This window comes from Gasterosteus aculeatus, chromosome 13 (assembly GCF_964276395.1).
Source record: "Gasterosteus aculeatus chromosome 13, fGasAcu3.hap1.1, whole genome shotgun sequence".
NCBI classification, from domain to species: domain Eukaryota; kingdom Metazoa; phylum Chordata; class Actinopteri; order Perciformes; family Gasterosteidae; genus Gasterosteus; species Gasterosteus aculeatus.
The window spans coordinates 10,562,219-10,578,472 of NC_135701.1; the positions used below are offsets into that span (position 1 = coordinate 10,562,219).

Consider the following 16,254-nt stretch of genomic DNA (forward strand, 5'->3'; position numbering starts at 1 on the left):
TTTGTTTTTGGACTGACACAACAACAATGGTAAAACAGCTCTGCGTTTTCTTTTTCTAGTTTTTGGCTTACAACGAAATCCATTGTATATCCGTATTTTTGTTTTATCGTGTAAACGGTAATGGACTATAAATATACACACTGACACTGCACTGCCGACTACTGGACACAGGTAGAAATACACATATGAGGAAGCTTCAATTCGATCGCCACAATCACAGAAAGCCTTCGACCATTCATTTTGTGTGAACATCTGCAACAACCAAAACCAAACTACTGCGAATTCAAGCCTTCCCGCAGTTACGGTGTGTTACTGATGTATCAGTGGTAAAAGATGTGCCGGTAAACCATCAGTCAAAAACTTGAAAGACCCTTGACTTGAATTTACCCTAATTAGCTAAAAAAAAAGCACGTTTTTCTTTTCAAATGGGGATTTGATTTTGTTCCAGCCAATTCTGACAACAACTTTAACTTAACGAAATCAGGAGGAGATTCTTCATGTGTGAGAGGGAGAGCTTGAGAAACAGCTCACATAAAGCAGAGAAGTAGAACATGTTGGTGCAGTGTATCCTGAAATACATAAATCTATAATATACCTAAACCTGACATGACATAATAACAGTGCTGACACTTCTTTTGAGGGCTCGGTCAACTGACACTGTGACCATTTTGCCTGCAGATGGTGTCAATTGTGAGGTTTTGAGTGTCTTTACCACAGTCAGTCCACATACATCAGCTTTTGTTTAAGCTTAAGCTTAAGTGGCTCACAGTCAAGCCATTGGTTTAGTTTTGCCGTTTGTCTCCTCCACTTTCCAGTCTTTCTGCTTACATCTAATATGATTGTGTTTAGTAACTAACAAATCGATTAATGCTGTGGATTACTTTATCACCATTATTTAATGGAATTTAGACCACTTTTACGTATCATTATTGCATCTCTTACTTTTTTTTTATACCTGTATTAAAAATACCTGTATGTCTCTCACGTATGAAATGGATAACTTGTATAAAACTATTAAATTGCAAAAAAAGTTAAGCTGACTAAATTTATACACACCCGATTAATACAAATGTAATACTTAATACAAATTAAGTGCAAAATAAAATATCCAAACCAGTACTCAACTCTCCCCTGTTTTCTTTTTGCGTGTGACTATTTCTTTGTCGTGATTCCTAAACCAGGTTACAGGGCAAAATATGTTTTTTTGGCAAATCATAATATTGTGTACAACTGTTTGAATGTTTGCGCATTTAGGGCGTTAAAGTATGTCTTCTCCAAAACAACATTTAAACAGTTTTTCATATTTGAATGGCCTTTTATTAATGTTCCGTGATCGGGTACAGTAAGGTGGCCTCTTACACAGAAATAGAAAAGTCAGGCATATTTGAATGCAGCCCCACATGCAAGATTAAGACAAGCAAACAATTCTTTCAAAAGTAAAAAGACGTGAAAGTTAAATTAAAACATTACATTATGAATCTTTACTGCCTTCAAACGAGCTTGATCTCACCGGTCAAGAAACAAAAGACTCTGAGACAACTGACTACATGTAAGATACAGTAAATCCGAATTATATATCTCTCTACGGAGGCGTCAATTCGGCTGAACAATAAATTTGAATAACCGGCCGAACCTCAAACCACAGGTTTTTAAACCTTTAAAAAAAACAAAAAAAACACGCACACAGTTCACACCAACTTGACAGCATGAATGAACATGCGGGACTCTTTAGTATCACGATCATGACAGCTGTACGGGGTGACGTGTGTATTTATCAGACTCATTTAGATGCAGCCAGCTGTGCTGTATGACGTCCTAAATGAAGCTTTTATTTTGAAAAGGGGCGTGTCTTCAGCTAACTAACGTGACAGCGGCAGCGAGGATGGACGAGCTCATGTTACCTTACAAAAGCCGGCTCTGCAACGAGAAAACCGGTCGCGCTTTTGCATGAGCAGGTTACGAGTCACTGTGTTGTAGGGGATCCGTATCGCTTCTTCTAATCGGAGCAGACATTGAAAGATGAGTAATATTTTCATTTAAACGGAATCGCTGATATTGGCTCAGTCAAAATTGAACGCAATTGATCACCTTTCACATATATGATACAGTTGCGCGTAAGCTCCTTCACATCGCCCGCACGACCACGATGGAGATCCCCACCGCAAATTCGAAGGGACCCCCGGGTGGGAGAGACTCCGATGCTCTGAAACCTTTACGTCGCCAAATGATCACCGCGAGCAGAGTGGGCGCGGAGGCGCCGAGACCCACGTGGGGTGGACGTCTGGACTTCATCCTGGCCTCGGTGGGGTACGCGGTGGGACTGGGCAACGTGTGGCGGTTCCCCTACCTGTGCTACAGCAGCGGCGGAGGTGAGTCGCTCTGAGACGTCAATGCTGTTCGCTCTTGCGGCCCTGATCTGCCAACATATTTTGTCTCTCACGTTTATGCACAATAAAGTGTACCACGCTTATTTGTCATTATGACCACAACCAACTTCAACTTACACGTTTTGACAACGTCAAAGACAAAAACATTCTAAAATGTTTGTGGCTGAGATGTTCGTAGCCTTTACATTAAGCTTGTGAACCCGAAGCAGCCAGAGTAAATTACATACAGCAAGTTGTAATAACCATCATGTCCTAATGATAAGTCAAACAACGACTTTACCTTGAGTTCATATCTTACCATTTTGACTGTCCTGTGTCTTTACCCAGCTGTTAAAGTCTGTAGCATAAAGAACAGTCACGTGCAGGAGGGCTGATATAAAGTATGAAGGCCTTTCGTGCAAAAATAGTGCCAGTCATAACACGCGTTTCCTAAAAATTCAAAATTGAAGGGCATGTGCCGGTTGAGTGTCAATCTTTCATAATGAATGTCATCCCAGCAACAATCTATTATGTGAACCTCTTGTTGGGGTGTGGTTTTTAAGTGAACGGAATCAAAATGATGTGGCCCGGCACAGTCCGTCATACATTCTGATTCACATTTTAGAAAGCGGTAAACAGTTTTCTCTTCAGCGTTGGGAGGAAAATGCATGATCCCCACTGGTAACTGGGTGAGATTTGCAAATGTGACCGTGAGACAACGCCACTCTGGGACTTTCACCCAGAGAATACCACATATGAATATAGGTTCTTATTTTTTAATAAAGGAAGAGGTGAATTTCTAGTTTTAAAGTGTTCAGCTTTATGTATAGGTAAGCTTCATGTTGGTTAAATAACACGGTCTCAGTTTAAAAATAAGGCTTTTATTACAAAATCTCTTCTCTATGCTAAAAATGTCACTACGCGGAGGGGTTTTATCAGCACAAGGTGACTATCAGGGAGGCCTAAAGGAGTGGGGGAGTGAAGGGGAAAGGGGCCACCACCAGGTACCAGAAGGGAAAAGTCTCACACACACACACACACACACACTGCAAAGCAAAAGACACAAATTAGAACACAACAAATATAAAATATATAAACTAAGAATGAGGAAGCCCTCCACCTAGTGAGCCACCACCTATAAACCTATGACCAGCCCACCTGTACTGGTATTGAGAGGACCCCAGAGTAGGAGTCACTCCAGTTGGTTTACGAAAGAAACAACACTAACTTGACTGGGGAGAAAACAAATGAACAATTCATAATCAAAATACTAAATAAAACAAGGTAACCATAAATACAAAATATATATTTGCAAAGAGGCAAAAACAGCAGTGGCTATGGAGCTCAGCAGAAGCCGACGTCACTTCCCCGTTCATGTTAGGAAAGGCACATGTCATACACAATATGTAAAAGTCCACTGAACATCAAAGCAGCGCACATACCTGGGAATTGCACATTATACAGCCACGCATGGCGAGTGCTGCACAGACGGGAGCTCTGTAACTAGTCCCCTTTAGCGCTCAGTCCTGCACCGTGATGTAGTCGTTCCTGAGACAAGTGTAGAGCTGGGAAAGCCTGGGGGCAAAACCTGGGTTATTTAAGGGGAACCAGGAAGTGATCTGGCCTCCCCCGTTGGGAATCACTAATTAGGGTGGTAGGCCAAACCGGTAGAGTGAGGAGGAGCTCTACCCATCACACAAACTATAACATCCCTTCTACAAATGTGTTCTACAGGAAAAGCAAGCTCCTCGGTCATGCAACATGGTCAGGGCTGTAATGGAGAATGACTCGGCATAGTCAGTCAGACCTTCAGTCAGACAGATCTTCTTTCCAAAAAATAAACAGTAAATGTGTTTTTCTTAAGGATTAGATACATCAATTCACTATTTCTTTTTTTTAAGTCACTAGAAACCTGTTATAGAATATATGCTCCACTGAAACAGTTACACAGCAGCTGCCACATCAGGATTGCAGCTATCTAACATAACCAGCTGTTTTCTCTTGTTTTTCTGCTCCAGGTGCCTTCATGGTCCCTTATCTCACCATGGTGATCCTGTGTGGCATTCCTCTGCTCTTCATGGAGTTTTCTATTGGGCAATACACTCGCTTAGGGCCAGTGCATGCTCTTGCCAAAATCTGTCCCCTGTTAAAAGGTGAGTGACTCTGCAGGCCCTGGAACGGCACCTGCCATTCGAGGAATTTTCCTTGAATTTCACAGTTTCGGGTTTGAGTCCTTTTTGCTATTGAAGTATGTTTAGCAGGTTTGGTACATGACCAGCAGCGTGTCTCATGCTCAGATGATCAGAAACATACTAAATATAATTATTGAAGATTAAATAGCAATATGAATATTACTACCGTTACTAATCCATTCTTGAACAAATTGCCTCCCAAACAATTAATTATTAACCAACAATTCCAGAAATCCAATCGGTATGTAAACAAAGACCACTGGTTTTGAACTAAATTGTTCCCGGAGACAAAAAATCTGGATAATTCCATTAAAGGCCGACACATTCCTGTGTATTCAAATTAATCGAGAAACAAAACATGGGCCAAATAGGTCATTAGTATAGCCATGCAATAGCTTTTAACAAAACAGTGTTTTTTAAGGTCAGAGTTGAAAAAACAATATTTGGGGAAATAACACATCGTACTAAATTTGATCGAGAAATCCCGTTGGTTTACCTACAGGCAGCCGTCCTTCTACAACCCCTTTACCCTCTCGGGAGTAACGACGGGCATCTCTAGACGCAGGTGTTTGGTTCAGGACACGAGAAAACACTGTTTAGCCCAAAGTTGTTGTTTAAAACAATTCTGCAAACAGCGACACCGTAGACCGAGCAGTCAGCCCCGCTGAACAGTTTTGAATTAGAGTACCCATTGTACAAATGAAGTAAAGTGGTGTTTCTGCTCAGTTGTTGTTGGTTGTATTTGTTTGTTTGGACACAAAACAAAAAATCCACTGAAATTTGCTGAGAGTTAAGCAATGCGTCATAAAGCCAGCGAGGTTCTAACTGTGAAACCAGGGAATGTTTTCTCTTTATTAATAACATATAACGTTCATAAACATGTTCACAATGTTTTCATCGCCCTCTGCACTTAATTGAATCAAAGTGCCTGGCACATGCACTCCGTGCTTATCTGTCTCTGCATATTTGGTTCAGATTGGAATTCAAATCCGTACTAAACATTGATATATTCTTTTTCAAATGAATGTGTTTTTCTGTCTGATAAATTGTTGATGGATGGGATCTTGTCAAGTGAAAAATACAATCACCGCTTTAAATGAAGGAATTAAATGAAATTGAATGGAAATTAACTTAACCTCTAGAAATGACCTTAAAAATAATTGAATGGGTTCACTCATGTCTACATCTGTTCTTTAAACAAATTGAAGATGTGGATAACTTTATTGTGTTGATTTTTTTTTAAATTTTACAGTGCGTATAAAAAAAGTCGTCCTACAGGGCGTCCTTTGGAGTTTTTCCGAATTGTAACTCAAACATGATGAATGAAGTAGCGCGTATGGACCAGAGAGCCCAGCCATCAACAACAATGTACTTGTCGCTGTTAATATAAATGCTTTCTGTCTTGTTCTAACTCTAAGATTTTTCTCCATAGTTTTCTTACCTCCTAAAAGACAGAGATTATCTACCCGATCAAAACGTATGGGTCCTTCCCTTGATTTATCACTCATTTCTTCCTGGTTAATGCTCTGTGCTAAGCAAAGGGACGAAAGCAGGTAGTTTTTTTTCTCTATGTTCCTTTGAAATATTTCACAGTGCCGCTCGGTAGTTTGCTGTGATGTACAATGTGATCTGTCTTGTTTTCAGTCAGTTGGAAATGACTTCACCCTTTAGAGTGTGTCTGGTGGAGCAGTCAGCCACATAAGAATTATGCATTGAGACGGGCAAGCAGGCAATAACAATGGAAGGCGCGCTTACGGTGGACCGTACAGAGTGGTTGTAGCTGATCCCGGAGCTCACATGGGTTTCCTTTGCTTCGGCCATTAAGATTACACAGAACTATTTTTCCGCCGCCTCTCCTTCCATTTTAAGGGATAGTCACCCTGGACCCGGTGGAGCATGGCATTCCTGTCTACAACCAGTGGAAAACACCATTTTTATTTTTTATTTTGTTACATTTAGAGCCATTCGTTTTAAAACCGATATTGCCGTCAGTGGAAAAACATTCCTCTATTATTTTTAGAATTTCAAAGATCAAAGGATGAGGCAAACATATCAAGAATGTGGATATTTGAGCTTGGAGATTTATGTATATGCACAATTTAATGATAAATACTTGCAGTATGCAAGATTAAATAAATTCACAATGCAGGAAGAGGCAGAAAGCTTCTTATTTGAATCCTCCACTCCTCCACACAAATAATATTTAAATAGTACAGCATGAAATTAATATACACGAGCTATGAATACCTAAAGTTACAAACCTATTGAAAAATTAAAGTGTAACGGTCGTGATATGGTTGAGTTAAACATTTTCAACCTTTCGATTCATTTGTTTTTGTTAAAAAATATTTTGACATCTTTGGAAATTGGAGGGGAAATCTACCACAATGTGGTAAATATGTAGCGGAGGCTCGCAGCCAGTCAGCTTTGCTCAGCATCACGACTGGAAAAAGCTTGACTAGGAGCACGTTTCTGTACAAAACACATGACCATTAGCTATTACAGGGCGTTGTGTGTGTCTGGACTATTTCTGGACCAGAACTAGTTGTCTTTCAAACTATTAACTCGTGGAGATTTACTTCAGAAATTGAATACAGATCTAGTCTTGTTACATTTTTTTGGTTTCTAGTCCTTGTGCTAAGCTAAGCTGCCCTGCTGCTAGCTCCAGCTTGGTATTAACTAAACATGACAGACTTTCACGGCAAGTGAAGCGCATTTGCTTCTGTGCCTCTTCCCCGTTGTCAGCGGAATTCTCTTAAGCGGAGTAAGGTGATAATAACAGAAAAACACCTGTGGTACACACAGACACACACACCCCAAACTCTGATGCACAGCGAAGAACCACAGGTGTTAAAGCCTGAGGAATGGACACCTGTGGGAGAGCCTTGATCCTTATCCACTTGGTGAGGAGCCTGATATGTAATTACGGGTCGAAAATGACGTAGTGGAATTTTGAATCCCTGGCTCCAGGAATGCCTTTTATCTGGGGATGAGTTTGCACCACTGACTAGAGATTAACCCGCATTGCCGACTCCTCTCTGTTGCCCGTCTTCATGTGAGATGTATAGTCGCTACCCAAACCGTTCGATCTGATGCACAAAAAATCATGAAAAAGTGTCCTTGTAACAGATGCTGTGATTTGTGCGGATCCGTCTCTCACTTTGTGTCCTCCCCGCCCACGTGTCACTCCGCAGGCGTTGGCGTGGCCACGGTTGTTATCTCCTTTGTGTTCTCCACGTACTACAACGTGCTCATGAGCTGGGCTCTTTACTATCTCTTCCACTCGTTCGGATCGACCCTCCCCTGGAAGTCCTGCAACAACACGTGGAATGAAGTCGGCAACTGTTCCAGCGGTTTCCCCGGCAACAGCACCCACCTGCAGTCGGCCAGCCAGCAGTTCTTTGAGTGAGAGTAGTTCACTGCGTTTTCCTCTTTGTGTTTACAGCTGGTGTGTTTATGTCAACACACCAGCTGTTTTTGATATTTTCTGGAGGAAACAGCCCTCATTAAAATACTGTTGTGTTTCTCTTAAAGGCACTGAAAACATCTTAGTGTGAAGCGATGTGGTTTGTGTATTTGTTTTCTGTTCTTGCTCTTTTCATTGCTCCAGAGTGTGTGACACAGTCCTGATGAAGAAGATTAGCCAAACTTGTTTTCATTTTCTTTACCCCCTTTTTTCCTTTTTTGAATTTGACTCACCACACATAAGCATTTTCTAATTAGCATAACAAATCACTGCATTGCCTAGTTTCTAGACAGCTTCTAGACAAAAGTCCTTTCAAATTATGAGTTTCCAAAACCTTCACATAGGGGCACCCACAAGCAAGTAAAGGTTCAGGTTTTGCTGATTTACTATAAAAGTTAATCCGTCCAAATCTAGAAAGGCTGCCAAAGTGTTTATTTAAATATCTGCTCTGAAGTCTCGCACGCTGGAAAAGGAGCCACAGAGGATTATGCATCTGTTTTGAATTAAGTTGCCCAGTAATCTCATTGTAAAAAGTTTAGAAACGTTACCGTTGGTCCGGCTGACCATTATCTAAATATTAACAAACCACACCTAATTATGTTTTAGTTTTTAGGGGCTTTAAGAATATAATGATAGGGATCACTTGTATTTGAATTTTCACGCCTTTTTTTTCTTTCTTTCTTTCTAGTCACAGAGTTCTGCAGAAAACCAAAGGCATTGAAGAATCTGGTGGCCTTCACTGGGAACTCTTCGGCTATCTAATTCTTTCCTGGGTCATCGTGTATTTATGCATATTTAAAGGAGTCAAATCAACCGGAAAGGTCAGAGGATTTCTTGATTCATTTATTATGGCGATTATGCTTAATGTATTTTTTCCACTCTTCTCCTCTTGTCATCAGTTGTTAGTTATTAAGCAATGTAGATAAGGACAAATAAGTCGTCATCTAGTGATCATTCATGTGCTTATTACAGGGTTATGCTTAGTAGTAGTTTGTAGTTCATCAGCTTTGTAGTTCATCAGGCTGTAGGTTAAATTGTGTTTTTTCTTCTTCTCAGAATCACATTTAAAATAATAAGTGCAATACTTATGTGTCATACTCGGGTTTGTGTAAAAACACACGAGAAAAAATTCAGATGCAAAACAAAGTAAGAATCAGAAGACGATGAAAAGAAACAGAGAAGAGCTTGGAAATCGGATGTGCTCCCAATATTTGTATTGGATACTATTCAGTCATTTAGCAAATTAAATTTTAACCTGACTTAATAATATGTATTCCCTTCCACGCAAGACACAAATTGTCCTCACAAGTTTCAAACTAAAACCACGTACAGAACAAACTCTTCTTCTTCCTTCTTGTGTCTCCAGGTTGTGTATTTCACCGCTGTATTTCCGTACTTCATCCTCATCGCCTTGCTCATTAATAACGTGCAGCTTCCGGGGGCCGTGAATGGCATCCTCTACTTTGTGACACCTGTTTGGGGCAAACTGTTTGAAGTGAAGGTGAGACTCTGTCAATGGAACGCGTGAAAGGTGTCCGGGTTGGGTATGAAGGCAGGACTCAAACGCAGACTTTAACAAAAAATACTTTAATAGTCAAAAACTCCAACAAAGTAAAAGGCCAACGGGCAAAAACACACACACCAACGGGGGGGGGGGGGGGGGGGGACACAGGTGGAAACAATCCGTGGACATCTTAGAAATGGAAGAAATTTGACTTTCAAGATGTTTTTGGAATCAGGCTGGAAAACAGCTGGGTCTTCCTTAACCCCTCAAAAGGGAAGGAGCAAGTAAGCGGATGCTCACTAAACGTAGGTGGAGAAATGTAAACAGCAGTGATCCTGCTCATTGAAAGATAAACGCTTACTGTACATTTAAAGCCTGATTACTGATCTAATTTCTGTCGCTATCATTAAAAAGCCGAAGTTTAGAAAACACCCTGGAACACTGTTCTTGCTTTTAGAGGAACCCGTCGCTCATGCGTTAACAAACTGGATGAAATACTCTGCACAGAAGTGGTTGGAGTTGATGCTCCTCTTTGTTTCCATCGTAGGTCTGGCTTAATGCTGCTGCCCAGGTGTTTAACTCTGTCGGAATAGCATTTGGCTCCATGATTTCGATGGCGAGTTACAACAAGTTCAACAACAACATTCTCAGGTAAATATTTAAAGTCCAGCCACGCTGTGCTGTGGTTTTTTCTAAAGTTGTTCCTTCAATGTACATGTTGGATTGGTGATCCTGTGCAGAGCTTCCTACCGTTGTTTTGATCATTAAATGGCTGCTTCATAAAAAAGTACCTTTTGTTGGATACTGTAAATGCAATAACTGTTTATTCTGTCGTCCTTCTTCCCCAGGGACTCTTTAATTGTGTCATTCACCAACTCCTTCACTAGCCTCCTGGCTGGCTTTGTGATCTTCTCAGCTATTGGCTACATGGCTCACATACACAACCTCCCAGTGGAAAACATCGCAACAGATGGTAAGCATCAACCCGGAAAGAACACGGCACCGCAACCTCATAGATTTGTTTTATTTTGGACCCAATGTGATGTTTTAAATGATGTCATGGGGCTACTGAAATAGACATGGACTTCCCAAAAACTATTTAATTTGTTTCTGATGTTTGATATTTGTTTCTTTTTACTGAAAAACAAGTCACAGATATCAAGATATGCACATCTGTTTTTGATATTCAAAATGTGCAGGTTACTCAGGGATATTTGGAGCACATTATCAAACACATCATCAAAACGGACAAATTGTGTTCTTTGGTTCAGATGAGGATCCTGAGAGGTGATCAAAGCACTGAAAATCTGTAGCAGCTCAAGTTGCTTCGTAGGATGGAAAATATCGCACCTGACTCTCCCCAAAAACACGTTTTGCTGATCACTACGTTTTTTTCTAAAGCACAGTGGTTCATATGCGCTCGCATCTTTTCAAAAGCGATGTCTCGGGACAATAAGCTCTTGACTGCAAGTGGATGACCAGGTTCTCATTTGCAGTGACAGAGTGCATTAACATTGTAGTATCTTTACATGTCAGACTTGTGGGATGCAATATATCAAATAGTGTTAAACTATAATGCAAAGAATGAGCTTCTCTATATACGTCTATTATGAACTCATACTAATCTACACTCAATCTTTCTCCGCTTAATGCCATTAATTATCACTAATTATTAAACTAAGCCGTATCGCGTTTCAGGTCCTGGTTTGGTGTTCGTTGTGTACCCAGAAGTCCTCTCCACCATGCCGGTCTTTCAGCTGTGGGCCCCTCTGTTCTTCTTTATGCTGCTGTGTCTGGGACTGGACAGCCAGGTAAACATCTGTAACACTTGTTTATGTGAAACAGCTACAGAGAAATGGCCAATCAAAGTGGTGAAAAGCGAGTAGAAATCTTCTGTAATCGCTTTGACTACATTCCTTCAGGAATAAAAACATCAATGGTTCCTTTCCTTCATCCAAACTATACGTCTCTGTGTTCATATGTGTCTACCTTCTGGCCATGGACATGATTTCTCATTGACATTATGCAATATACAAATGATAAATTTACAAATCACATTAAAGTTACTGTGATTAGGTTTATGGTACACAGTACACTATTATAGTATAATAACTAGTATACTTACTATTATATTCTACATTTAACTCTTAGTTAAGCAGATCTTTGCATGGCCTCATAATTGCCGCCAAAACAAAGATACTAAAATGTCCCGGGCGTAACAAAAAAGGAATCACTCTTCTAAAAAGCAGCGTGTGTTTTCTGTGTGTCGCAGTTTGCCACAGTTGAGGTGGCAATAACCTTCATAAAAGACGAGTTTGGTCCCCAAGTTCTGCGCTTCTTGAAGAGAGAGGAGCTGCTGACCCTGGTCATGTGCAGCATCGGCTTCCTCCTGGGAATTCCTCATGTAACCAAGGTACAGTGTTCCATTCAACTCTACCACACCGCAGGATGTTTGGCAGCAGTTGTGTCACCCGAGTCACTTTAGAGACACTTTTTGTCTCTCTCTCTCTGTCTGTCTTTCTCTCGCAGGGAGGCATCTATGTGTTTCAGCTGATGGACCACTACACTGCTGTGGTCTCACTCATGTTCCTGGCTTTCTTCGAAGTTGTTGCTGTGTGCTGGATCTTCGGTAAGATCGGCACAACGCTCATAAATTTGAACCAAGTATTAAGTAGTAGTTTTAGACTTAGTGGTTTCCGACTTTTGCTGTGGCTGCGTAACAGACATCTTTGGTATCTGCAATAGGAAGAAATGAATATTATCTCAAGTGATTAGTCAGCTCTTTTCTTTTTCCGTCAGGTGTTCCACGGCTTTCCTCTATAGTCAAGAGGATGCAAGGAAACAATCCTAACATCTATTTCCGTGTGTGTTGGCTGCTTCTCTCTCCTCTACTGGTGCTGGTGAGGTTGAAAGGGGATCACCTTTACGATAATACGAGTCAGAATGGTTTTCAAATTAAATTGAAAGTCTATCCTTTTTCCTTCATAGTGCATATTGATCTCCAGCATCGTCTACTACACCCCGGCTCACTACGGAGAGTACTCGTACCCGGGCTGGGCCGAAGCTGTGGGCTGGTGCGTCTCACTGGTCTCCATCATCTGGATCCCACTCGGAGCCATTCAAGAGATCAAAAGACACAAAGGCTCACTTCTGCAGGTGAGCACGAGTCGTTATTGAGACAATTAAAGGAAAGACGCGGACAGCTCTCTCTCTCTACCGTGACACTAGTGTTAGTAACCATCATCCCAATGTGAAGGAGAGGCTGAGGCTGATGTGAATGTTATTTGTGGTGCACGTATTTGGTCACAAACGTTGAACAAAGTTTTGTCCCGGTGGCGACATCAAGAACAATAAACACATTTCATGCTAAAACTAAAAATCTCAACCTGAATGTGTTAACTAGAATAACACACATGAACATGTACATAATAGTAGATTTTTTTAGCCCACTGTAGTATCATTGTGACTTTGTGTCTGTCTAGATGTCCTTGAAGGAGTTTTTTTTGGTAAAAGGTTTGTTTCTAATATGTTCTCTGACCCTCAGCGACTTAAAACAGCCATGATTCCCACAATCGACCTGGATGCTGACGGTTCTTTGCCGGAAAAACAAAACCTGGAAAACCCAGAGCTGGAAACCACGTTTACTTTAGTGGCATGACAAACAAGGTCTCTGCATAGTGAACCCTGTGAAAAGTTTACATTCAAGAGACTGTCGAGTGATGGAACAACATATATTTACACTGAGATACACAATCTTATTCTATTTGTTCTACCTTTACTTGCACTACTTTAGTGTGTATTCAGCCTTCTGCACACAACGAGCTGCATTTACCTTCAATTACATGAAACAATATGTCTTCCCGCTGCAAAGTGTCAAATTAATTTAATCTGACACCCCCAAATTTGAGTTATGATTACTTTCCCACTTTGATTGATTCGTCAGTAAATGCCTGCTGTATTCAGTGCTATTTGCTATTGCTCCGTGTAAATAAGAGTGTGTTACGTATCTATGGTAGATAATTTATCTGTCGACGAATCCTTGCAGGCCAAGTCCAATATGTCACAAAAGGGCTGAAGAGAACTATCCTGCTGGAAAATCTCCTCCGCATGCAGCCGGGGAAAGCAGCCTTTGGCCTCAGATTGTGTCCACAACCAGTTATCTCTGTTGCCTTCAGACCCCTTAGAGCGTTTTGTTTAATCTAGCCTTCAGGCCATCCTCTTCTATTTGTAAAGTATGTACTTTGTTTTGGCGGACACAACCTGGAATGGCCGAAATGAAGAAAACGGGCTTTGTGTAGAAACTAAACAAAGTTTAACTCACTGTTAAGCCATAACAAATGAAATGAGTACACTAAAGGCTTGTGTGTGTGTATATATATATATATATATATATATATATATATATATATATATATAATCTGTTACCCTTTAACACTGTTGCTAGTGGTCCGACTGTTGAAACAGCGCCATCTGTCCTAGTTCTCCACTGCATTTTACACATAATCCCCAATTTGGGGGCAGCTGCCAGTGCAAACTGGGTGATTGATGTGAGCCGCCTGAGCGCATCATTAGCTTTGACCTCTGGGCGGCCCGACTGTCTCAGTTTGGAGAAGCGGTTCCAGGTGGTCTGCGCATCCATCCTGATGGAGAGCCAGCCTCCACCCTCACACTCAGCTTGTGCTTCGGCCCGAACAGAAGGCCGACGCCGACGAGTGTGGTTTATATTTTAGCATTTCAATCTCGCTGAACTGCCTTCGAGTGAACACACATAACAAGAGATGTTCAAATAAAAACCGAAAGCATGAACACAACTTGATAAATGGAATATCAAGTTGTAATTCTTCGGAATTACAGACGCACGTGTATTACATGCACTTTAATCGTCTCATATTCATCGTGTTAAGTTTTTCAATGCAATTTGCTGCAAAGGTTGAGTAATGTTACGTGGTCACATGGTTGAGGTCTGGTTTTGGCAGGATTTTGAACCTTGGTGCGGGCAACTCACAAGATTGAGAGATTTTAAATGATGCCTTTGATCTGCTTCTGTAGAACTGAATCTGGCTAATGAGGGTAGTTAATCTCAAAGAGGACAACGTTTATTGGGTAAGATAGTAAAACGTTCCATATTTCATTGCACACTTCTGCACAAAGAAGGAAGCCAGAAGATTCGTCTTAGTATAAATATAATGTATTTAAACTCCAGCTTTAACTTTGTTCACTGGTGTTGGGTTTGGCCTTTTTGTCTCTTTTAAATGAACGACCTCCTGTCTCCATGTTGTGGTTATACTAAGATGTTACCAGGTCACTTTCTGTCTAATGCTGGGGGGGGGTTTGTATATGTAAATACAAATACGTTTGGCCTAAATTGTTTTATTGGCTTTTATTTGATTTATTTTCTGTCTTACTACTCATCAAACCCTCATTCAGGTGTGCCGTTTAACCCAAAGTTCACAGAACTAAATGTTATCTGCCTCAAGTGCCTTTCATGAAAACATTGTTTTTAAATGATTTGTGTTAAATTTGAAAACCAAAATATTTGTTTAGGATGTTGTATGTATATGCTTTATTATTTTATTGTTATTATATGCTGCACTATTTTTATTTCTCTTTAAAAGTGCATTGAGGACAACATATTTTTTGTAATTGTACTTTCAATATGAACACAGATTGTAGTGGGCTATTAACAGAAATACACTTTAAAAACATCTTGTTAGATAACCGTGTGCCATGGTGTCCTGACACTTTCTCTTTTCATTGCAACCAAACACCTGATGATTAAGTTTCAGATTATCCTCCAAATCATTGGAGGATAATCTGCAGTTTGTGCCTCAATAGAAATCTGCAGAATTTAGTCAAACAAGACCGTTCAACTCTCATTTCAAATAACCCTTTGTAATATAAAATCACTTTTAAAATGTGTGCAATGATGTCATTTGTCACAGTTCTTAGTGACTGCATAGTTGTGTTACACGCACACACTGTAAGAGTGAACATGGTCACCACACATAATGCAATCTCATTTAGAAATTGTGTCCAAACCCTTGAATGGTACTGTACACTTTAAAGGCAAGACTTTTTTTTATCAAAACGTGTTTTGTGTTTATTGAACACAATCCTACTTTACTGAATACAATTGTTGTTTTCTCATGTTTCACTTTTACCCTTGTTTTTATCAGCATTCAACTGCGGTGATTTGTGGTGTCTCGGTTTTTGGAAATAAAAATCGTTCATTGTTGCCCTTGTGTCAGTTAATAACTGCAAATGTTCTTATCATCTGGATCATTACACCACAGAGTCACTGGGTGGCAGCATTGCAGCAAAGAAATGCAAAACAGACACTAACACTGATTTATTTGTAGTACTCTTATGTTGCATGTAACAAAATGTGTATTTTAAATATCCTTTACTTGTTTTTAAATCTCTCAATGGCCTATATTGCAGACTCCTATTGCCTTAATGTGTCTATCCCTCTTCTACTGATGGGTATTTAATTGTAATTTAAAAGTACACAACAAAATCAGCAGCAGAGCCTTTTTTAATAATGTTATAAAATGATCAAATAACCTAAGTGCTGTAAAACACATGTAGTCTCTGAATATTGATATTTTTCATTTAGCATTCACCTTTTTATTTTTGCAGAAAAATAACAATTTCTCTCATTGTATTATTGTTAATGCTGTTAATGTTACTATTTCAGCACCTAATGTATTTTTATTGTCTAATTTA

The 16,254-nt window shown here is 40.2% G+C and overlaps 1 protein-coding gene across 3 annotated transcripts; it reads left to right on the plus strand.

The window, feature by feature from the left end:
• Positions 1 to 1,820: 1,820 nt before the first annotated feature.
• Positions 1,821 to 15,763, plus strand: LOC120830254 (sodium- and chloride-dependent GABA transporter ine). Of its 3 annotated transcripts, XM_078086675.1 has the most exons (14): positions 1,821 to 2,369; positions 4,385 to 4,519; positions 5,991 to 6,111; positions 7,753 to 7,963; positions 8,713 to 8,845; positions 9,391 to 9,525; positions 10,076 to 10,179; positions 10,377 to 10,501; positions 11,227 to 11,339; positions 11,801 to 11,941; positions 12,058 to 12,157; positions 12,328 to 12,428; positions 12,517 to 12,684; positions 13,073 to 15,763. In XM_078086675.1, the coding sequence occupies exons 4-14, from the start codon at positions 7,812 to 7,814 to the stop codon at positions 13,184 to 13,186; spliced, it is 1,386 nt and encodes a 461-aa protein (XP_077942801.1). In that variant the 5' UTR covers positions 1,821 to 2,369; positions 4,385 to 4,519; positions 5,991 to 6,111; positions 7,753 to 7,811; the 3' UTR covers positions 13,187 to 15,763. The 3 variants fall into 3 exon arrangements, with proteins under 3 accessions (XP_077942801.1, XP_040050712.2, XP_077942802.1); XM_040194778.2 differs by lacking the exon at positions 5,991 to 6,111 and having other exon boundaries at positions 1,833 to 2,369; XM_078086676.1 differs by lacking the exons at positions 1,821 to 2,369; positions 4,385 to 4,519 and having other exon boundaries at positions 5,975 to 6,111.
• The last annotated feature ends 491 nt before the right edge of the window (positions 15,764 to 16,254 follow it).